This window comes from Mus caroli, chromosome 5 (assembly GCF_900094665.2).
Source record: "Mus caroli chromosome 5, CAROLI_EIJ_v1.1, whole genome shotgun sequence".
NCBI classification, from domain to species: Eukaryota; Metazoa; Chordata; class Mammalia; order Rodentia; family Muridae; genus Mus; species Mus caroli.
In genome coordinates this window covers 105,253,444-105,275,072 of record NC_034574.1, presented here as the reverse complement: position 1 = coordinate 105,275,072, position 21,629 = coordinate 105,253,444, and the positions used below count along the sequence as shown (strand labels likewise).

Below are 21,629 nucleotides of genomic sequence, written 5' to 3'. Positions count from 1 at the left end.
GTGTGTGTGTGTGTGTGTGTGTGTGTGTGTGTGTGTGTGTTGGTGCTGTTATAAAGACAGTGCCATATTGTATAATCCTGGTTGTCCTGGAGCTTAGATTGTGTAGATCAGGGATCCATTTGCCTTTGCCTCCCAAGTGCTGGGACTAAAGGTGCTGGTGATCACACTCAGCCATTTGGTATGTATTTAAGGATCATAACAAACAGTGACGCCTTGGCTTGGTGATCTATGCCTGTAATCCTGCTGCCATGAGAAAACCTAACATTCGAGGTCAGGGACAAGAGAGGCGCCTCATCAGTTCGGAACACTTGCTGCCCTTGCAGAGAACATAACACTGGCGTTTGCTTCCCAGTACCAATATAATGGCTCACAGGCATCTGTAAGCACTCAATCCCAGGAGATGACGTCCTTTCCTGCCCTCCAGGGGCTCTAGGCACACACATTCGTGCAGACAAAACACTCATACGCATAAAATAAAAGTGAAAACCTAAGTCAAGAGCAACCTAGGTCATAGGGCCAAATACTGTTCCCAACTCTCTCACAGCCATGCAGAGTGTGTGGCGGAGCCCTATTGACTGCAGAGGCAAGCTTTCATAGTGGCTACTGGGTGAGGGGCTGCTCGAGACTCACACACTGAACACAGATGGCAAATCGGGGCTTCACCACATGGGCAACCGCACACATGCCCTGGACCACAGCACAACCACACAGGACAGGATGTCACGGGAAGTGCAGCTACCACCCTTGATGGCACCCTGCCTCACAGGATGGACCACCAGCCTCATCCGAGATCTAGTACCCACTACGAATGGAAAGTAAAAGGACATCTGTGAGCAGATGTCACCACGGGGAGGTGACCGTCCCAATCCAGTGATCTGGAGACAAGGAGAAGACAGGGTGGCTGGTGTGTGGGGAATGTTAGTAAAAGGGGGACTTGGACTAACAAGCAGGCTATGGGTATGGTCAAGGTCCCGGCTAGGGGTATGGGGGAGGAGATGAGTGGGAGAGGGAGGGAGGTATGGTGATGTCTAAAAATCAGCACTAGTGCCAGTCCTGCTGCGGCACCTGCCTGCACTAAGGAGGGCTGTGAATCGGAGTCATTCCCACCAGGTGTGACCTTGACAGGATAAACACTGGTAGGTGAAATGGCACAATGTCTTGAACTTGCTTTAAACTTCTCTAGGAAAAAAATAAGAGGGATCTTAGGGCTCACAGGATTTGTAGCATTCATAGCATGTAAGAGTTTGTAATAGTCCCTACTTCTCTGTTTGAATAAAAGCTTGTTTGTTTGTTTTTTAAAGAGACTTTTTTTCTTAACATATATTTATCTATTGAATGTATGTATATGGAATGCATTGTAGCTGTCCTCAGGCACACTCCAGAGGAGGGCATCAGATCCCACTACAGATGGCTGTGAGCCACCATGTGGTTGCTGGGAATTGAACTCGGGACGTCTGTTAGGGCAGTCAGTGCTCTTACCCGCTGAGTTGTCTGAATAATCACCCAGCCCCATGAATAAAAGCTTCTTAAAATTAGCTGATTGGGAGCAGGACACAGAAAAAAAATAAAATAAAAAAAATAAAAACTCCTATGGCTAAGAGAGCCAACAGGAGGACAGCCTGGAGCCACTGGCCTATCAGCCCAGCTGCCACAGAGGCTGAGAACTCTGAGAACCTGTCTCAAAACTTCAAAGATAAGTAAGTCAAAAGGTGGCTGGGGAGAGAGCAGAGCAGGCATGTGGTCCCGGTCTCATCCACAACACGTCTTCAAAGAGGCCATGTGCACAAGAGCCCCCCCCCCCGGCTTACCTGGGGTGGATAAAAGTAGCAGATGCCAGCTCTGGTTGGGTCTCCTTCTCCCTTTACCTTGGAACTGTCATACAGGAAGAAGTAGTTCCACCTGGCAAGGGAACAGAATGAAGCCATGGGTCTCCCCAGCTAGTGACAATGACAAGCTCGGGACACTATTCTCTCTAGTTCCTGGCTCTGGGAGGGTTTGGTGGTCAGCTGCCAGGAAGAGTCCAGCAGCCACAAGCAGCAGATAAAGCCACGACCAGTGCAGCACAGGCAGACTGTGCACAGCTGTCAGCCCATCTGCCGGAGGAGGCAGCCACTCCTGCAGGAACCAGATCACCCACCCAGGGCTGCTGTTTGAAATCCTCACCCCTAGCGGCCCAAGCACATGGCCTGCGCTTTCCTGCCATGTCTCTAGGTCGTGGTAACAAAGTCATCCCCTGAGCTTCTCCAGAACATGCTGGTGGGAAGCGGCCCTTCGGAGGACTCGTGGACTCACTTAACAGATGTGTATGGAGGGCCTGCAACAGATGTGCTCATGCATAACAGGAAGACAGCAGCCCTTGAAAGATGACAGAAAAACACCAAACTCCTCTAGGACTCTCAAACCTTACCAGTGGCTTAACCTGGCTTCCTCCCACCTTTCCAGGTTCCTCAGTGTAAAGGAATCTTTCTTCTGAGTTCCCAGCACCTTCTGCACTGTGCTAAAGACCCAGACAGGTCTCGCTCTGCATCCCAGGCTGACCTTAAACTGCACAGCCTCCTGCTTTTGCCTCCCTCCCAAGTTCTGGGGCTACCACTCAGCCAGGACTGGTTTGGGGAGGCTCTAGCTCTGAGGTAGTCATCACCTGTCTGCACAAGGCAAACTACGCAAAGCCTGGGCTTCAGTTGTACCTTCAGACTCTGAGAGGACACAGACCAGACCAGAGTAGCCCACTTCACTCTCCTCCTGACAGACACCCGTCTCAACATCATCCGCTAAAGCCCCAAGGCTCAGTGTACAACTGGCCGCACATTACATGGTGATCAAAAACATTTGTGAATTTTCAAAGCCCTCAGTGGACCACCAGCCACCCTAGTCCCCTCCCATACTCTGAAATCATACACTATACCTCAGGCATCTTTTAGAATGGCTCACGTCATCAATTGCTAGGTCTGCTGAGTCTAGTCAAGCCACCCCTATCACTGTCACCTCTCAGGAGCATTTGTTGAGCCAGGTTATGAAAAAGGATGAAGCTACAGAGGGTGAATGAGGGAACCCAAGTTTGAGACACACATTGCACAACAGCCTAAGAGCCAGACTGGCCAAACCTCAACTTCAGCCCTCCTGCCTCTCCACAGACACAGATGACACACCTAGGCGATCAAGACTGGTGGCATCCTCCCAGTCATCTGCCTGCAGTGCATGAAGTGGAGTTGGCAAGGTGTTCTGGGTTTTGCTTATTTTTTGCTGTGCCAGGGATTGAACCCAGGGCCTCTTGAGTGATAGGTGAACACTCTACCACTGGGCTATATCCAGTCCCAAACTTGCAAGGTTCAAACACATACGCTCTGGAGAAAAATGGCTTCCACATTTAATGAGGTTGCTCTAAGAACAGTAAGACTAGCCAGCTGAGGCTTCCGGTTCACTCAAATGGTCCTGGAAGCAGCTCCAGGCAGGCCTGGACACTCACCACGCTGCTGACTTTGTCTCTGGGGGAGTGGTGGTGGCCATTTACTCTCCAGATGGCTTCATCCTCTTCATCTGGTGTTCTTCCTAGAAGCAGTTCTCTGTCCCCAACTGGTGTCCTCAGCCCAGTGATGCCAGGTGTGGACCATCCAGGTGGTTTCTGCCTCTTGTTCACTCTTGAGTCAATATGAAAAGGCAACTTCCCTTCCCGGCAGGTTCCTTTCCAGAAGTATCTCTGCACAGCTGACAAGTCCAGGAGGAAACGGATTGGAGGTGGACTAGATTAACTGTGGGCTGCTTTCAGGAGCATCTGTATGGCTGTCTACACTGGAATCCGTTCCAACTCCCCACCCCCAGGGAGCGCCACAGCAAGGAGAAGCATGCTGGATGGGCAGGGCAGCTTCTGATAGGATCTCTGACTTTGTGTACAGTCCAAAGCCATCCAGTGAGTTTCTTCAAAAGGTCCAAAGTTCCCAGTTCACACACACACACACCAGTATCTCAGCTCTGAGGAAAAACAAAGAATCAATTCTTTCAGAAACCCGTGACCACGCATGTGACCCACAGGGTTCAATAAACACTTGATTTCAAAACAGCCTTCAGAGCTTGTGTTTTAGAATAAAAAGAGTTTGGGTAGCAGATACTTCAAAGACCCTTTTTTTTTTTTTTTTTTTTTTTTTTTTCCAGCAGAAAATAGCTTTGCAGAAGGGAAACCAGACAACGAGTGTAGAAGGTGCTGGGTGTAAGGGACCACACAAGTCAAATGGTCCCAAAATTAAGGAACTGGCACTCGGGAGCCTACTCAGAATGTGCACAGCCCTTCAGAGTGCAAGAGAGAACTTTGACAGAGGGGAAGACAACTCACTGTATCATGGAATACTCTGCCAGAAAGAGTCTTGGCCTCACTTACTCTGATTCTTCACTCCTCCAAGGGAACTGTCCAGAAACAGGTGGTACAGGCACCTGTTTTTAGGCACCTGGCATTAAAATTATTATCCATGAGGCTGAAATTTTCTGACAGTCATATTTCACTGTGTGGATAACACTGGGAGGAAACACAAAAATAATTTAATCCTTTTCCTTAACAAGTCTTCGGGTTTTTTTTTTTTTTTTGGTTTGTTTGTTTGTTTGTTTTGAGAAAGGGTTTCTCTGTATAGCCCTGGCTGTCCTGGAACTCACTCTGTAGACCAGGCTGGCCTCGAACTCAGGCTATCTCTGCCTCCCAAGTGCTGGGATTAAAGGTGTACGCCACCACCGCCTGGCTTCATTAAGACTATAGTCTTAATCCCACTTTTCTGGTTAATTCCTTCAAGGACAGGATCTCTGAAGCTGGCCACAATCTGCCACCTGTGGAGATAGTACGTTGATGTCTCTTAGGGAAGGAGCCAGGCATGGTAGTTCAGGACTTTTATCCCAGCGCACTGGAAATGGTCAGATTGCTGAGTTCCAGGCAAGCTATGGCTACAAAGCAGGACCCTCTCTTAAAAGCGAGTAAACTCTCTTAGGAAGAAGGAAGTGCCCGAGGGTCATCCCCCACGAACCTGAAAAGGCCTCTTAAATATTAGTCACCTCAACTACACACACCTCATTCTGCAGCAAGCACAGGGCGAGCACACTGTGCAGGGCATCTCTGTTCTGGAACCCACCCTTCCCATTCCCTGAGGCCTGCTCAGGGACCTAACAGCGAGTTCTCAAAGGTCCCGAAGAGGTCAGTGATTGTGTAAGGGACCTAAAGAGGCCATGACACCCTAAGGAGAGAGCAGGGGGACGGTGCGGGTGCGCGCGGGGACGGAGGGAAGTCCCTCGCTGATCAGGAGCCCCGAACCCTGCGGCCCGATCGCGTGGATCTCAGGCTCGCCCGCCCGCCCACCGGGAGCCCGAGCTCCGTCTGGCCGCCCGCGGGACAGCCCCTGATACCTGCGCCCGCCCGGCGGCCCCGCGATCACGCGCGGACCCACCTCCCGCCGGTGGGGGCTTGGCGATGACGTGCGGTGTGACGCGAGCCTGTGACGTCTGCGGCACGGCGGCCGCTCTGGCGCGCTCTGCTGACGTCAGAGCATGGCGGCGGCGGCAGCGGCTCCCGGCCCCTGGAGCGCGGTAGCTCCGCGGAGGAGGAAGCGCGCGGCGGGAAGGCGGCCGCGGCCGGGCGAGGGGCCCCGGGCCGAGCCGGAGGCGGACGGCGAGGCGGTGCTACGCCGCCTGCGGGAGGCCGAGTGAGTGCAGCGCCGAGAGGCGACTCCAGCCTCAGTGTCCCTAACCTGGAAATGGGTGTGCCAACCCGCTGGGGAAGGCTGAGTTCCCCATCGGGTGTCACTGTAGCAAGCTCTCAGTAAAGCTGCCATTCCCATCGCTGCGGCTGCGGCAGTTTGCCATCCTGTGTCCCCGTCTGCCACCTTTGAGATGGGGGTTTAAGCATAGGGATGCTCAGAGGATTGTGTGATGTGACTGTAAAGCACTACCTGGCACCCAAGCTCAAGGTGGGGGAGGAGGGTGTCAGAAGGTGCTCAGAAGACCTCTCCTTTCACTGCATAGGTTAGGACAATCAAACTCAAATGTGAGGCTTGGTGGCAAGAACCTTTACCTTATAAATCATCAGGTCTGGATTTGGAGGCGGGATCTCGTACTATAGCTTAGGCTAGCCCAGCAGCCCTGGAACTGGAGATATCCCGTCTTTGCTGTGGGCCACACACCACATTGGTTATTATCCGTATTGTAAATCGAGGTTGCAGCAAACACAGATGTCAGCATTTGCATCAATGGTTTACTGAGCAGCAGCTGTGTGCGAACCCCATGCTTCCACCTAATCAATGTACTCCTACGTTACATCCATCTCCCCAGCGCTTGGTCTGTACCTTCTTACAGGGCACATAGACGGTGCCCACCATACACAGGCTACACCGTGTTCTTGCCTTTTCTAGTTTTGGTCTTGCAGGGCTAAGTTACAAGTGTTGGTAGCATTTTGGATGGGTCAGAAGGGCTGTGATGAGGGGAACAAGTTACACTTAAAAAGCATCGGTGACCCAGAAGTTACCTCTGAACATAAATTACTGGAGGTGCAGCTGAGAGGACAGATAGAAGCAAGCAGAGCCTTAAAGTCTCGAGATTAGCGAGACATAGGTGTCTGGGACCTGAAGTCTCAAGGCACACACCAGATAGTCATAGTTTCCTCTGTTGCTTCAGAATCTCCCAGAATGCCCTGCTTCTCCCAGCATCCTTCCAGGGGTGTGGTTATCACTCCTGAGCATAGAGAATCTGATTCAGGGCTACTTAGAATATTACAAAGTACTTTGATTTATCGGGCACTTCTTTCCTTAGAAGAATGTAGGTCGCCTGGGAGCAGTTTGTTGTCTCCTCTGTGTCCCTAAACATTGCCTCTGGCATACTTAAATTCTCTGTTGATCTGCCTTAGACTGTGGAAACCAGCAACCAGACCCTAGGACTTTCTCTTTGACCTTCTTTTTACAGTTATTTATAGTGGGGAAGCTATTGAGTTCCTGCTGAGTAGCTCATTCATTCCTCCTGCTACTCTCCTGTCTTGAGAGGACACTCCCATCATAAAGGCAAAGTCTGAGGACTTTATTTATTGAACTGCATCTCTGCCAGGCCAAAGAAGTAGAACACACCCAGACCATCCCTTGGCAAACCAGGGCCTCTTGATGGAGGTCCTTTTTATAAAAGGACCCAGCAATCTACATCCAGGCCATGGGAATGTCTTTCAGTAAGGGCTGACTCTGTATCAGAGGGTCCTCCATTCCCCCCATCTGGCTCATGGTCAGGGCTAAGATGACCCAAAAGAGAAGGGAGATGAGCAGGCCATGTCTTCTTAACAGGGAGGACCTGCGGATCTCTGATTTCTGCAGTTCGGCACTGGGTGAGTAGGGGTTAGTAGGGGAGGCATGGGAGTGGAAGGGGGGCTACCTGAAAGTGGACAAAGGACACTCTCCATCCAAGGACATTTTTCTTCACAGTCTTGCTTGTGGTGGGTTCTGGTGCTGACTTCCTCAGAGCTGTGTCTTTGGCACTGAACACTGCAGTGGAGGTGGTGGTGTATATATCCTGCAGTATAGTTGTGAGCATTAAGGTGGGAAGTGCATGGCTCTCCTAAGTGCTATTAGTCATCAAGATGGCTAGATTGTATACAGATCCCACTTTTTCCTTTACAGTGTAGACCTTCCCCCCTTGCAGGTGTGCTCTCAACTCAGTTTCTTCAGCATGGTCCTTAGGGATGAACAGGCCCCGGTTTACACTGTTTCCAGGGATGGACAGGCAGTGTTTACACTGTATCACAGGCTCCTGTTTCAATAACTCAGTTAAGCCTCACCTGTAGGCTGCAGCCACCCCCCACCCCCACCCCACTCCCAGAGTTGAGGTTGTTAAATGAAAAGCAGCATCTACCATCAAAAAGGTTTTAAGGGTTCTCTTCCCGACAAGGACTTTAAAGTTTCTGGAACAGCCTTTCCTCACCTGGGGCACCTGTACAAAGGTGGCTTTGCCACATCCGTGAACAAAACCAGCTTGCTTAGTGTTCTTTTGTTTAGGATGGTAACCTAAAAGGAAGGCCAGGAGGTGATCTGGGCAGTGGTTTTTAACCTAGCCATTCAGTTGCCTTTATAGAGGTCTTCAGAATTCAAGAGCACAAACACCTCAGACACATGGCTTTAGATGAAAACCTTTTAACACAGTCTTGGGTTCTTAGATGTAGAGTTCAGGATCCAGCTTCTAGTGGCCTGGACACAGGTCTTTGGCAGCTTCACTCCAGTCGTGGAGGCTTCTTTCACAGTCCTGGCTCTAGGGAGCAGAGTATGGGATGTGACTAAAATTGGGGGAATGATCTTTCAGAAACCATCACTGAGTGTCTTAGGAAACAGTTGGAGCAACTGCAGCCCCTAACAGAAGCCCTTGGAAGGCTGCACCTTGGCTCATCGTCACCTAGTGGGTCACAGGAGCCCTTGGCTTCAAGCGCCTCCCATGTGAAGTGTGTGTGCTACGGTCTTGGGACCTTTGCCTCCTGCCCCACTGCTCGGATCCAGCTTGCTTTTATGCTTCTCTTTCTAGAGAAGTGCCAGGTGAGCTTTGTCTTCCTCTCCCACCCCTGGCAGATGGTGCATGTGCGCCCGGAACTTAAGTGCCCCTCTTCCCTTCCAGGTCCCCAGAAGTCACTGCTGGGTCTATGACCCTCTGTTCAGTCAGACTGAGGTTTCCGTTCTCACCTCCCTCGGTGTGACTGTCCTCAGTGAGAATGAGGTAGGTGCTTTCATCTCTTCCAGACCACTCACCTCTGCTAGCAGACAGGCTTTCTGTGACTCGGTGCCCCACTGGCCCTGGCATGCTGGCCTTCTTAGAGCCCAGTTAGTCACTCCCATTTTGGACTGTTATATACTGTGGAAACTTGAATCAGCAGCATGAATTAATGTGTTAGGCTTACAAAACTCTCGAGAGCCTGGAGAGATGGCTCAGCTGTTAAAAGCGCGGACTACTCTTTCAGTGGAAGGTTCCCATGTGGAGGCTCACAGTCTGCTCTAACTCTAGGTCCAGAAGACCTGATGCCCTCTTCTGGCCCCTGCAGGCATCAGGCATGCATATGGAAAACTCATAAAAAACTAAAAACAGAAACACACCGGGCGTGGTGGTACACGCCTTTAATCCCAGCACTTGGGAGGCAGAGGCAGGCGAATTTCTGAGTTCAAGGCCAGCCTGGTCTACAAAGTGAGTTCCAGGGCAGCCAGGGCTGCAGAGAAACCCTGTCTCGAAAAACTAAAAAAACAAAACAAAACAAAACAAAACAAAAAAACCAGAAACACACACATGGGTAGAACCTTGTGTGTCCTTTCTGGGTTTTGTCTGAGTTCTGGGAATCACTGAGGTTGGACTGCCCTGGTTAGGTGGCAAGTACATTCACCCCTCCCCCCCTTTTTAGGGTCTCTGTAGCCCAGGATGGTCGATCCTGCTGCTTTGAGCAATAGTGAGACCCTATAACACTCGCTTCTGAGTGCTGGCTCTATGCAGAGAAGAGCAGATAGGTGAGGCCTGAGGGCACCTTTAACTTATAGAGACCAAGTACAGCAGCAGGGTTGGCCTATGCACTGAGAGCCATCAGAAGGCAGGGTCCAGTACCACAGGCAGATCCTGTGGAGGCAGCCATAGGACACCAACATGGGCTTGTGCCTGACAGAAGCTGCAGGGAGAGGCACACACAATGGGGGTGTGGCCAGACAGCCATTAGGTGTCTATGTCCCCGCTGTGGTAAGGATCTGCAGTGAGGCAGGGTACCTGGAAGACCCAAAATGTAGGACATGGGGACAGTCATCACATGGAATACCTTTGGTCAGCATGGGTTCCTTGTGTCCCCTACAGACATCCAGCGTACTTACACTTACTAATATAGCTGTGCCACAGAAGAGCTGGGCTTTGCACTCCGCTCCTTAGCACCCATTCTTCTGGTTCCACAGGAAGGCAAGCGCAGTGTCCAGGGCCAGCCCACTGTCTTCTACATGCCACACTGTGGGACAGCTCTATACAACAATCTGCTGTGGAGCAACTGGTCTGCAGACGCCCTGTCCAGGGTGGTCATCATCGGGAACAGTTTCCGAGGCCTCGAGGAAAGGTGAGCCATCAGGAATGCCAGGCCTAGCTTCCCTGTGAGGACCTGCGTAAATGGTTTAGGGGTCTAGCTTAAATCACCTAAGGAGTCTGCAAATGGCCCTCTTCTGAGGGCAGAGGTGTTTGGGCAGCCATGCTTTAAGTGCAGACACTCCTGATCTGCTTCACAGTGCATGCCTGTGCTGCCCTCTTGCATATCCCTCAGCCTTTCTGAACTAGTTTTTACCTGTTGAAAAAGAAAGCAAACACCGATATACTTCCGAATTGTGTATGTTATGTTTTTATTTGCAGGTTGTTGGCGAGGATTCTGCAGGAAAATTACCCCTACATTGCAAAGGTGTCTGACAGAATAGCTGGGCCGGGTGGGGGTGCAAAGCCACACTGTCCATGTTTCTAAGCACAACCAGCTGGTGCCTCTCCTACTGTGTGCCAGTGGCCTTCATCCTTGGGGTGAGCCCAGCAGTCTCACTGCCATGGGACTGAAAAGTGCTGAAATACAACCCCCCATCTCTTATTTCTCAGAAGGATGGTGGGATGGCCAGGTGAAGATAGAGTGGAGTGTACCTAATGCCCGTGTCTGGTCCTCTCTGCTCAGATTCTGAAAGGCCTGGAGGAGGTCCCACTGCCACAGACTCCCCAGTACACCGACACCTTTAATGACACATCTGTCCACTGGTTCCCGATATTGAAGCTGGAGGGACTGCCTGGGGACCTGTGGGCGTCCCAGGAAGAGCCTGACTACCAGGACTGTGAGGACCTGGAGATCATCAGGAAAGCCACAGATCACTCAGCTGGAGTAACAGGACAGTTCTCTCCACCTGGGCCAGGGGCCACGGTGCACACCACACCAGATCCTTTGCCCGGCCAGGAATACAGGCCGACTGGGGACACTGAGTCACATCCTGCCCTGGTGGCCTGGTCTCCCAAATAGAGACATTATTCATCAGCTTGGTTTACAGTGCTGTTTATTCACACCAGTCTGGTGTGGCCGATGTCTACTTGGCCATGTCGATGAGGCTCTGCAGGGAGGTGGGCACCCAAGTCTTCTCACCCTGCACAAACACCACACCCCGGTCAATGTAGATGACGATGCGGCCAAAGGTGTAGAGCTGCTTGCCCTCATGCCGCTTGCCGATGACAGGCATGAACACAATGTTGTGCTCCTCTGCCTTGGTCTCGATAAGGTCCTTAAAGTTCATGGGCACAGAGCTGGCGGCCACACCGATGCCTCTCTGTGCCATGTTCTCAGCCTCCCGGCGCTCCTGCATGGCCTCGTACTGGAAATCCTTCCTGCGCTCCGTGTGGGTGAGGTAGGCAATGTTCTCTCTCGCACCCGGCTGCATGTAGGCACCTGAGAGAAGGGAGGACAGACGAGAGATGACTCCGGGTATGCAGAACCCTAGGATGACATGCTGTGTGTGACCTGCTGCTGAACGGCCCAGGCACCACTAACATGATCAGTGCATGCTTGGGAAGAGTCAATACCACAAAACTGGTTTGGGAGCTAAGTAGCTAATATCAGGTATCAGAAGTGATTCAGTACTGAGAGATGTGGATAAGGGCTGAGCCCACACATGTGGCCCCCTAAAGTCACCATTTATGAGGTCACCTTGTAGTCTAGCATGGCCTACATTCATTCTACTATCCCTTGCTACAGAGGTCCCTCTGTAGAACAGAAGATGGGGCTCATTGGTTAGGAATATGTATGTTTTCAGAGAATCCAGTTTGATTCCCAGCTCCCCCTTCACATGGCCCATAACTCTCTAACTCCAAGTCCATGATACCCTCTTATGGCTGTCCACCAGGCACATACATAAACATATTAAACTTTACATGGAAAATGCATTTGGGGAGCTAGAGTATGGTGACCGGAGGATCACAGCGTGACCCAAATGCAATCTACTGTGGTGGTTTGAATATGCTTGGCCCAGAAGTGTGTCACTGTGGGCGTGGGCTGCCTGAGAGTCAGTCTTCTGTTTGCCTTCAGAACAAGACGCAGAACTCTCAGCTCCTCCCTTGCCATGCCTGCCTGGATGCTGCCATGCTCCCACCTTGATAAAGGACTGAACCTGCGAACCTTGTTCTTTACAAGAGTTGCCTTGGTCCTGGTGTCAGTCACAGCAATGACACCCTAACTTAGACAAATACTCACCAACATTGGAGGACACAGCCCTGTTCATGATGTCGAGTGCTTCGTTGAACTTGTCCTTGACAGAAGGGTGGGCCAGCACCTGGTCTGAGAACATGGACTTCCAGCCCAGGTACCACTTGGTGATCTCCTCGTAATTGGGACTGTTACTGAGCCAGGAGCACAGCACCTGCCAAAGGACACAGGACACTGAGCTGATGTACACACTGGACCATGGCAGGGAGAGCAGAGTCCCCGGGGCTACTGCTGTGTTCAGTGTTGCTCCTCCCAGCAGCCCACACTACAAGCAGTTACCAGGAGAATCTGGAGCCAGCCTGTGGCCTAAATGTGCTAAAGCCTTGATCTCCACATCCCTGACAGGTTCTCTGAGGAGCTGAGCTGAGGTGATTCTGTGCCTGGACAGCAGAGGGCACTGGGGACCCTTCTGGACCGTACTGCTCACCTGGAGCCACTTGGGGAAGAAATGCTTCTCCAGCAGCCCCACCAGGCTGGAGACGGAGATCATCCCCTCCCAGTCCATCACCCAGTAGAAGGCGTCCATGTGCTGCTGGTGGGGGTTGATGACAAGCTCCCCCAGGCACATGCCTGCAAGAGAGACAGCAAGGCACACTCTTCAGTCTCCACCCACAGTGAATCCCATGAGTCACAAGCACTTAAGAGGCCAGGGCTGGAGAGATGGCTCGGTGGTTAGCAGCACTGACTGTTCTTCCAGAGGTCCTGAGTTCAATTCCCAGCAACCACACGGTGGCTCACAACCATCTGCAGTGGGATCTGATGCCCTCTTCTGGTGTCTGAAGACAGCAACAGTGTTCTCATATACATTAAATAATTCCTTAAAAAATAGGGGGCCAGAGGCTTTCTGGTTCTGACATTCAAACCAGCCCTGTCAGGAAAACCACAAGGCACAGAGAGTCCAGAGTCATGACTGCAGACCCTGGTCAAGCTATGAAGGAACAGCAGGAAGGGCCTGCTTCCAGTCCCGTCCACCTCTGCCCTAAGGAGTATACCTCATAGTGGACACTGAGCAGGCTACACTCGGCTCACAAGTCCCCATGTCCTTACCCAGCTTGGGCACGATGTTCCTGAGCATGAAGGCCTCCCAGGACCCAGGGGTGAGGACCTCTTTCCAGGGCTGCAGGATGAGCTTGGCTGAGGCATCGCTGGGGTGCCATTTCTGCAGTGCGCTGGACAGCTTGCTGCGCACAGGGGAGTAGAGTGGCTCCAGGCGGGCCTGCATGAGCGGCAGCCACGGATGGATCCACGAGTGGATAGGGACGGTGTCTGTCAGGGGGTTCCAGTTGTCCACCTGCAGGATGAGTGGGATGACAGTTCATGATACAGCAGTGCTGTCCTTAGGAAGAGGCCTTTGGTCCTGACTAAGGGTCACAGTCCTCAGTGTGTATGTGTGGACGGGGAACCCCACTGAGGAGGTAAATAGGTATTCTGTACTCTAGGTCCCTTTGTGTCCTGACCACGGGTCACAGTCCCCAGTGTGCGTGTGTGTGCACATGTGTGTGTAGGGGTGGGGAACCCCACTGTGGAGGTAAATAGGTATTCTGTACTCCAGGTCCTTCCACAGAAGGAAATTAAACACTCATGCCACCAATTCAAGCCTCAGCACAGCTCAAGGTTCAATAAAAAGCCCTGAGAAAGGCCATGCCCACCCGAGAGAGGTAGGAAGGGGGTACTATGGAGAAGGCTAGAACACTGCAGGCCACCCAGCCATGCTGGTAGTCCTTCAACCTCTGGGCTCTTGTACACAGATAAGAGACACTGTCAAAGCAATGCCATACCTCCTTCTGCAGCTTAGGGAAGATGAGCTGGTCCAGGATATTGTCCAGGATCCACACGGGGATGATGTGTGCCCAGCTGTCCAGGAAGTCCACCATCGGCTCACAGTTCCGTGGCTGCCACTGGGCGACGACATTCCGAACGAAAGGCATCCAGACCTCCCACATGAGCCTGTGAGAGGCATGGCAGCCTCTGGTCAGCCACACTGCTTCCTTCACGGTGCTCAAAGTGTGCCAGCCCACACACCCCCACAGGAAACCTCAGGCCAGTGCCCACAGGGGCCCCTATGAGGTCTTGGCTCTCGTCCTTGGGCACCTCGGTGGAGCCAGCACTGGCAGGACTGCTACAGGCCCAGGTGGCTGACAGTGACAGCACAGGGTTAGCGGCTGCTTTCCCACCAGGAGCCTCAGTTCACAACTTCTCACACTCGGGGTCACAGCTTGAATGTCCCCTCCTGAGACACCTCTGTCCTCTCCACATCTGGCTCATTCTTGGTTCTCACTAGTTCTTGGCACTGCCTTTTCCAGACTGGGTGAAAGCTGCTCATGGTCAGGGTCAGCCCAGTTCCTGGATGCTCAGGACACTCACGCACACACGGGTGAGCCCAGTTCCTGGATGCTCAGGACACTCACGCACACACAGGTGAGCCCAGTTCCTGGATGCTCAGGACACTCACGCACACACGGGTGAGCCCAGTTCCTGGACGCTCAGGACACTCACGCACACACGGGTGAGCCCATCTCCACACCCAGAGCAAATCTGAGGTGGAGCAGAGTCAACGGGGCCAGAATGGCTGCCCCCCAGCCTTTAGCACAATTCCTGCTCCTTGGGGGCTGAGGGAATACAGTGGGGTAGGGCCTGGCACCTGTGGAAGGCGTCGGAGGACAGGTCCTGGCTGCTGTGAGACAGCAGCTGGTCGTTCTCCAGGAGGCTCTTCCACTTGGAGATGATCTGGGTGCCATAGCTACCGTCCTGCAGAACACCAGCATCATCAATTAGCCTTCCCACCTCAGTAGCCATGCCCCAGCCCAAAAGCAGGCTGCACCCTAGCTCACCTCGAGGGGGTGCCAATCCTTGAAGTAGTCCTTCACGAGCGGGTAGACGATGGCCACAGCAAGGTCTGCGCGGTCTGCTAGGCGGTACTCCTCATAGTACTTGTCCTGTAGTGTCTCAAAGATGCGGGCACACTCATCCAGAGTGAGGGGGTCGGCGCCATGGGGCTGCATGCGGCGCTCACATTCCTCCACCAGGGCCAGCACCTTGCTGAGGTTAGAGATGACACGCTCCTCATGTGCAAGAACCTCGGCTGTCTTCTCCAGCTCGTGCGACAGGCTAACCACCATGTCCCGCTCATACTGGAGCTGCCGGTCGCTCTGGATGATCTCCTGCTCCGTGCGCTCAATGAGCAGCTGCAGGTTGTGCTCCAGCTCAGGCAGTGCAAAGCCCGGCATCCTGGCTTCCTTGCCAGCTGTGGGGGGCAGCTGCGCCAGCAATGGCACCCCTTCATCGGGCATGCTGTGCTTGTGGCTGATTTGGCTGTAGCTGTAGTACACCTTCTGCTCCCGGCCTGTCATGTCGATCACCTTGGAGAGTCAGGTTACCACCTGTTAGCACCACTGAGCAGGGGAGATGTGACAGAGCTCTGTGGATGGACAGAGCTGCCTACCACAGGCTTGAGCTGTCAGACCCACACCATCTTACACTAACTGGTGACAGGCAGCTGCCACCATTGCTGTCTAGCTACTTGGAAAGTGATAACAACACCATGTGTCCATCACAGAGAGGGTGGCCTTCCCCAAGATCCCAGCTACCCCACTTCATGCCCAGCTATGACAGGCCTTACACCAATGGGCCAGTCAGAACTGTACATCAGAAGTCCTTAAAGGAGAGAGAGGTCTTGCTCCTGACCCATCGGCAGGCCTTCCCTTCCTGCTTACGGCACTCCCAGAAATCTTCTCCTTGGTCTCAAACAGAGAAAAATTTACCTACAAATGAATCTATGCCAAACTCACCGCAAAGCAAAGGAAGCTTCAGGCTGCGCAGAGGCTCGGGGCTGGGAGCTATACTTACCACAATCAGCACAGGGAGGTGTCAGGTGTCAAAACCAGGGCCTGGCATGTGTCGTGCTCAGCACTCACTCACAGAGTACTTACCTTAGAAGTGTTACTGAGTTCACTGGACATAAAGCACACCCACACCCGGTCACACAGACATACAGACACACACCCACATACACTCACATAGACACATACAGACACACACCCACACATGCTCACACAGACACATACACACACAGAAACACACCCACACATGCTCACACATACACACCCCCACACACAGACATAGACACACACCCACACACGCTCACACATACAGACATACACCCACACACGCTCACACAGACATACAGACACACATCCACACACGCTCACAGGCTCATACAGACACAGACATACATGCTCATACAGACACACATAGAAACACACCCACACCTGCTCGCATACACAGACACACACACAGTCACCCCCGCATACACACACCCCAATAACCTACTTATCAGACAAAGCCTTCAGAGGATGGACAGGGGGACAGATGTGAGGCTCTCATACCTTGACCTGAGACAGTTCCTTCTGAGGCGCTGTGAGCTTCTTGCTGACCCTGCCCTTGGCCTTCAGCTCCTCCACAGTCTTGTAAGAGTACTTTGGCTTCTTCTTGCTTCCGCTGGGGTCTTTCCTCCATTGGCTCAGCTCCTTCTGAAACTCCTTAGGCAGAGGGATGCAGTCAATGACAACAGGAGGGGCCTGATGCATAGCAGCCAGGGCCAAGGCCTTTAGCATGCCTGCAGCCACCAAATACCACTCGCCTACATCCGTGTCTAATAGCTGGAAGTCAAAGGCGGGCCCAAGAGAAGGGAGAGGCTCTCACAGAACTTAGATATAGCATAGAAGATTAGAAAACACTGGCCCCACTCAGCAGAGCTCCACAAGAATGGTGAGCAGAGGGTAGCATGTGAGGATATACTCGTCCGCCCTACAGGTCAAGTCTGACCTGGCTGCCATTTTATTCTCACACTGACTTAACCTGTCATTTCTTTTTTTTTCAAGTATCTGGAGTTGCAGCTGTTCAGGAATCATGGCGCGTGCTCTCCCGGGCCATCTCTGAGCTGAGAGAGCCTACCCTGCAGTCAGAGCACATGCACCTGAGTGTCTCAGTCCCCACCCTGTCTTACTGTCTCACAGCTGCCCACCTCACAGTCCTAGGTCCAAGACACCGTGAAGGCATCAGGTGAGAGATGAGTTCCAGCAGGGCCTGCCACATAAGTGGGTGTGGAGACACACAGAGGCCACACAGCACATAGCAGCTATATGAAATGGCCCAGGCCCTGTGCTGCCCACACAGAGGCCATCTTTACCTCTTCTGCCTCCTCTTCCGAGTCTGCCACGGGGAAGTCCTGTAGAGACTGAGTGGTCCTCTCCGAGCCGTAGGCCCCCACAGCTCCCTTGCCTTTTCTCTGTTTGGCTTCAATGGGGTTGATGATCCCTGAGTGAGGGCAGGAGAAAGACAAGAGACTTTTCAGATCCTGGCCACCAGTGTGAGGACACCAGGAAGAGTGCACTTCCTGCTCCATACCAACAGGAGTGCCTTCCCTGTGCTCAGGACACAGCCACATTCCCCGGGACTCAACAACTGAGACCACCTCTGAGGATTCTGCCCTCCTGTGCTGACCAACACAGGCATCAGAAGCCTATGTGGCAAGCACAGTAACTCAGGAGGCTGAGCGGCTGAAGGACAGCTATGGGCTGGGAAGGGGCTCACACTGCTCACAGCTAACTTGTATAATATGGCTAAGCCCTGGCAATCAACAGGAACAGCATTTTCATGAGGATTACTCCCCTGTCCAGGATTTCCTTCCACCTCCTCACTCAGCACTGTTGAAACCCTAGTGTCCTCAGCCTCCTGGACCTGCCACCTGCCCTGCTGCAGTCAGTGTGTGAGCCTGCCTGGGCTCTGCCATGCTCTGCCCAGCATCTCAGGGATGCTCTGCCACACTCTTCACAGAGAAATCCTCAGCACTACCTGAGCCGCATGTGGGTGGCCTGGGATGTGAATTACAGAGGACACTTCTGATTGGACCCATCAGGCTCAAAGAGGCTAAGTGCTTGCTCCTTGTGGCTCTGAGCCAAGGTGGTGAGCTGTGTGTGCAAGGGCTGTTTCTCAGTGGGGCTGGTTGGGGGAGCAACGTGGGTTTGGGTCAGCCAGCAGCACAGGCATGTCTTCAGTCGGTGAAGGCCGCTGTGCACTGGCCTGCCTGATGCTGAGTGCAGACTAATAAGAAAACCTGCAGAAGCAGGAACTACGCAGCTGGCCTAACAGCCCAGGCAGGCTCACACACTGACCGCAGCAGGGCAAGTGGCAGGTCCAGGAGGCTGAGGACACCGTGTTTAGAAGAACATACTCTGCCACAAAGGCATCTGTGAAGCAGCCAGGCAAAATCTAGAGTTCTGGGTGAGACTGTCTGATTTAAAAATATTAGCAGTTACTTCTCTAGAGCACTGGCCAGGTTAAAGCAGCTCTGCGTCCGCAGCCACTTTAGACCCTAGCAGTTTCCGTCCCATTTAACCAAGTAGTTACTGAATCTGGGTTCTGAGAAAGCCAAGCAGCCGGGAAGCACAAGTGGCCCATGCTGCCAAACCCAGCTGCAGAGTAACAGCTGCTTTGGCTGGGTTTTGAGCTTATGAATCCTTCCCAGGACCTGTCACCATACTTGCTGAGCTTCCTCCCAGAGCCTCCCCTCCACACTCACCCTGTGCGTTCTTCCCCAGGCCACGCCCAGGGACGTAGCCCATCTTCTGCAGCAGCTTCTGCCCGATCCCTTTCGTGTGTCTCTCCCAGCTGCCAAAGTCCATGAAGGACTTGGTTCCTCCTGAAAAGCCTTTTTGGCTGGGCTTAAAATTGCCACCCTGCAAAGAAGGCGGGATGAGTTTGGGTGAGAGAGAAAAACAGAACAACCCAGGGAGCTCAAGCCTACAGCTACACTGTATTATGAAAAGCAGCATCTGGACCACAGCCACATCAGTGACTCGGAGGAGGAAAGGAACTGCAGGCGCTCACCAGGCTTCTCCCTGTGGAGGAAGCCATTGCACTGTGACCTCCATGGGGTACCACCAGGAGACTGTCCTGCCAGGCCTACCGTCTTTAACTTCTTTGGTCCTAAATCCTTCGGGAAGTCCTCCTGCTTAACAGGCTTCTCGTCAGCATCAGAGTCCTCGGAGTCCGCTTCCTCGGCCGCCCCTTTCTTGAGCCCCGCACTGATGAAGTTGACCGGTGCAGAATAGTCTCGGGCCCTACAGACAGACACAGAGCCTCCAAGTCCGTAAAGAACACTTTTGCAACACCCTGTCCTGGAAGCCTCTCAAGAGAATTACTTAGAGAGAGAGGCCCTTAATAATCTTACATTTAACATTTAAAAAAATATTATATATATGGGGGGGGGGTGACCACATGACACTATGGGTGCCCGATGAGCCAAAGGCTCAATTCCGTGAAGATGGAATTAGAGGCACTTGTGAGCTGCCTGAGGTGGGCACTGGCTGGGAGCCACACTCAGGTCTGCAACAGCAATTGAGTTCAATCTCAATTGCTCCTGAGTCCACTTCCAGCCCACATTTAACACTCGTGGGGTCTGCTCGATTCAAACTATAACTGAAGATTTGCCACTGTCAGTAGGGTTGAGTATAAATTCAGACTAGGATGTAATAATCTCACTTCCCTTGGACGCTTTCAAAAATGCCATTATTGCTCTGTGCAGACAATTTGTAGAGCATCTCGTCCCTTTCACCTTCCCTGTAGGAATCTGGTGATTGAACTCAGCTAGCCAGGCGTGCATGGCAACAACCTCTGAGCCTTCAAACTGGGCCCCTTTTACAACTGAAAAGACTGTGTTAGCTTAGTGTCTGCTTTGCTTTAGAGTGGTACAGCACTTATCTAGCATGCCTGTAAACACACACACACATACACATAGTGTTTGTTTTAGATACTATTTCAAGGATAAAAGTCAGAAAACTCAAATAGATAAAAACCCTAAGTAAAATTAATCAAAAAATTCTGAGTGTAGTTAGGTGCGGGAGACATGAGACAGCATCTTAATATGGAACCCAGGCTGTACTACCACTCTCCCCTGTGAACCTACTCACTTTTCTACCTCCGTTTGGGCCAACAGCGTTTTCTCCAGAGCACCCTTCTCTAAACTCCCTGTTCTCTAGTGCCCTGTGAGTGTTCCCTGACACAGCATGGTCCCACAGCTGCAATGCCTGTGGTGGGTCAGCACTTCCCGATCCATAAGTAGCCCTGATCCTATCACACAGTAACTGCTGAGGGAGAGCTCGCCACCCCAGCTCAACAACACATAGCAAGATGCTGTAGCACCCGGACTCCACAAGCGCAGAAAACTCTTCTGGGGTGCCTTCCCGATCCTCCAGACCCAGGGTATGCAGCCCAGCACACAGTACCTTTTGCCTCCAAAGCTGGGCCTCTCCTCGTCCGAGTCGCGCTCCGCCCACACCCCATAGGTGGCCTCCTCCTTGGTCTGCCAATGGCGCTGCCGGTTGGGATTGAACTCATTCTGGAGATCCCAGTCGGTGATCTCAAAGTTCTCACGCTCGTCGTCATCGTCATCATCAAGGTGGCCTTCGCCATCCCGGTACAAGTGGGACAGAGACATGGCCAGTCACTAGAGGATGGGGACAAGAACAGCACTGTGAGAACCCGGGGCTAGCAGAAGATCCCCCAGTGTCAAAAAGCTATTAATGAGCCTCATGATCCAACTCAGTAAAGCAGCCATTAAACACAGGGCAAGATGACCAGCTCCGTGACAAGTGAGACAAGGCAGATCCAGCCATCCGAAGGGGGCCTAATGCACAATGCCTTGTCAGAGTCAATCACCGTGCACGCGTGGGGCGGGGCCACAGAACGGCAGGCACATATGCCACAGAAAGGAAGCAACAGCTCTAAATGTTATTACCTCAGAAACCAGGTGGGTCTTTTTACTTCTCCAGGAGAAGTTGTATCTAGCCAATTTGCAGTTCCAGGGAAACTTCAAAGCATTTTCTGAAATACTATTTCCATGGGGCTGAAGGTTTCCTTCCCTGAACGGCTTCTAAGGTACTGGAGGGTTGCACTCTTTCTGAATGCCACTTTGCAGCCACACCTGGAGGGTAGGGAATAAACAAAGTATTCTACCCAGGTAGCTATTCATCTCTTTCTCTCTCAGAATTGCATTCATTCCGTTCCAGAAGAAGCTTGGAAGGATTGATTAAGATGATACTTTAGAAAAACAAAAGCCTCCAACACTTTGGAGGCAGAGAGGCAGATCCATTTCTCTAAGTTCAAAGCCAGCCTGGTCTCAAAACCGACAAAACAACAACGAAACCTGCGCTCCCAGGAGGTGCTCAAGAAACAGCACCCTTACATCTTTGACTCTAGCAGTAGGGAGGCAGAGACCAGGGGGATATGAGTTCAAAGCCAGCCTGGTCTACAAAGCAAATTCCAGGGCAGCCAGGGCTGGCTGTTAAAGAGAAATTCTGTCTCGAAAACAAAAACAAAAAACAAAAGCAAACAAACAAACAAA

At 52.3% G+C, this 21,629-nt stretch overlaps 3 protein-coding genes across 10 annotated transcripts in view; 1 reads left to right on the top strand and 2 right to left on the bottom strand.

The window, feature by feature from the left end:
- Hps4 (HPS4 biogenesis of lysosomal organelles complex 3 subunit 2) overlaps positions 1-5,535 on the bottom strand; it is a 36,808-nt gene extending 31,273 nt beyond the window's left edge. Inside the window, exons 1-4 of one of the 8 annotated variants that reach the window (XM_029477208.1) lie at positions 5,380-5,535; positions 4,373-4,507; positions 3,467-3,969; positions 1,809-1,899 (exon numbers count right to left, since the gene is read on the bottom strand). In XM_029477208.1, coding sequence (XP_029333068.1) covers positions 1,809-1,899; positions 3,467-3,507 — 132 coding nt within the window. In that variant the 5' untranslated portion in view covers positions 3,508-3,969; positions 4,373-4,507; positions 5,380-5,535. Of the gene's footprint in view, positions 1-1,808; positions 1,900-3,466; positions 4,560-4,641; positions 4,664-5,379 lie in introns of those variants that run through there. The other 7 variants (XM_029477214.1, XM_021162815.2, XM_029477210.1 and 4 more) reach the window with 7 other exon arrangements.
- Srrd (SRR1 domain containing) lies at positions 5,492-11,008 on the top strand. Its single transcript, XM_021162817.2, has 7 exons — positions 5,492-5,675; positions 7,293-7,333; positions 8,302-8,528; positions 8,608-8,706; positions 9,912-10,066; positions 10,354-10,399; positions 10,658-11,008. Exons 1-7 carry the CDS (start codon positions 5,521-5,523, stop codon positions 10,991-10,993), a joined length of 1,059 nt encoding a protein of 352 aa, XP_021018476.1. The 5' UTR covers positions 5,492-5,520; the 3' UTR covers positions 10,994-11,008.
- Positions 10,317-21,629, bottom strand: part of Tfip11 (tuftelin interacting protein 11) — a 12,042-nt gene continuing 729 nt past the window's right edge. The window contains exons 2-14 of the mRNA XM_021162813.1: positions 21,024-21,209; positions 20,512-20,732; positions 19,194-19,347; positions 18,807-18,963; positions 17,415-17,542; positions 16,612-16,764; positions 15,058-15,585; positions 14,868-14,974; positions 14,005-14,173; positions 13,274-13,517; positions 12,654-12,796; positions 12,215-12,380; positions 10,317-11,413 (exon numbers count right to left, since the gene is read on the bottom strand). Of these exons, the coding sequence (XP_021018472.1) occupies positions 11,058-11,413; positions 12,215-12,380; positions 12,654-12,796; positions 13,274-13,517; positions 14,005-14,173; positions 14,868-14,974; positions 15,058-15,585; positions 16,612-16,764; positions 17,415-17,542; positions 18,807-18,963; positions 19,194-19,347; positions 20,512-20,723 (2,517 nt within the window). The 5' untranslated portion in view covers positions 20,724-20,732; positions 21,024-21,209 and the 3' untranslated portion in view covers positions 10,317-11,057. The remainder of the gene's footprint in view (positions 11,414-12,214; positions 12,381-12,653; positions 12,797-13,273; positions 13,518-14,004; positions 14,174-14,867; positions 14,975-15,057; positions 15,586-16,611; positions 16,765-17,414; positions 17,543-18,806; positions 18,964-19,193; positions 19,348-20,511; positions 20,733-21,023; positions 21,210-21,629) is intronic.

Excerpts from the sequence above, each read along its gene's own strand:
- Srrd (XM_021162817.2), top strand. The coding sequence starts at position 5,521 with ATGGCGGCGGCGGCAGCGGCTCCCGGCCCCTGGAGCGCGGTAGCTCCG. Across the intron at positions 5,676-7,292 it reads CGCCGCCTGCGGGAGGCCGA|GGAGGACCTGCGGATCTCTG; the intron begins GTGAGTGCAGCG and ends TCTTCTTAACAG. Across the intron at positions 8,707-9,911 it reads CTGTCCTCAGTGAGAATGAG|GAAGGCAAGCGCAGTGTCCA; the intron begins GTAGGTGCTTTC and ends CTGGTTCCACAG.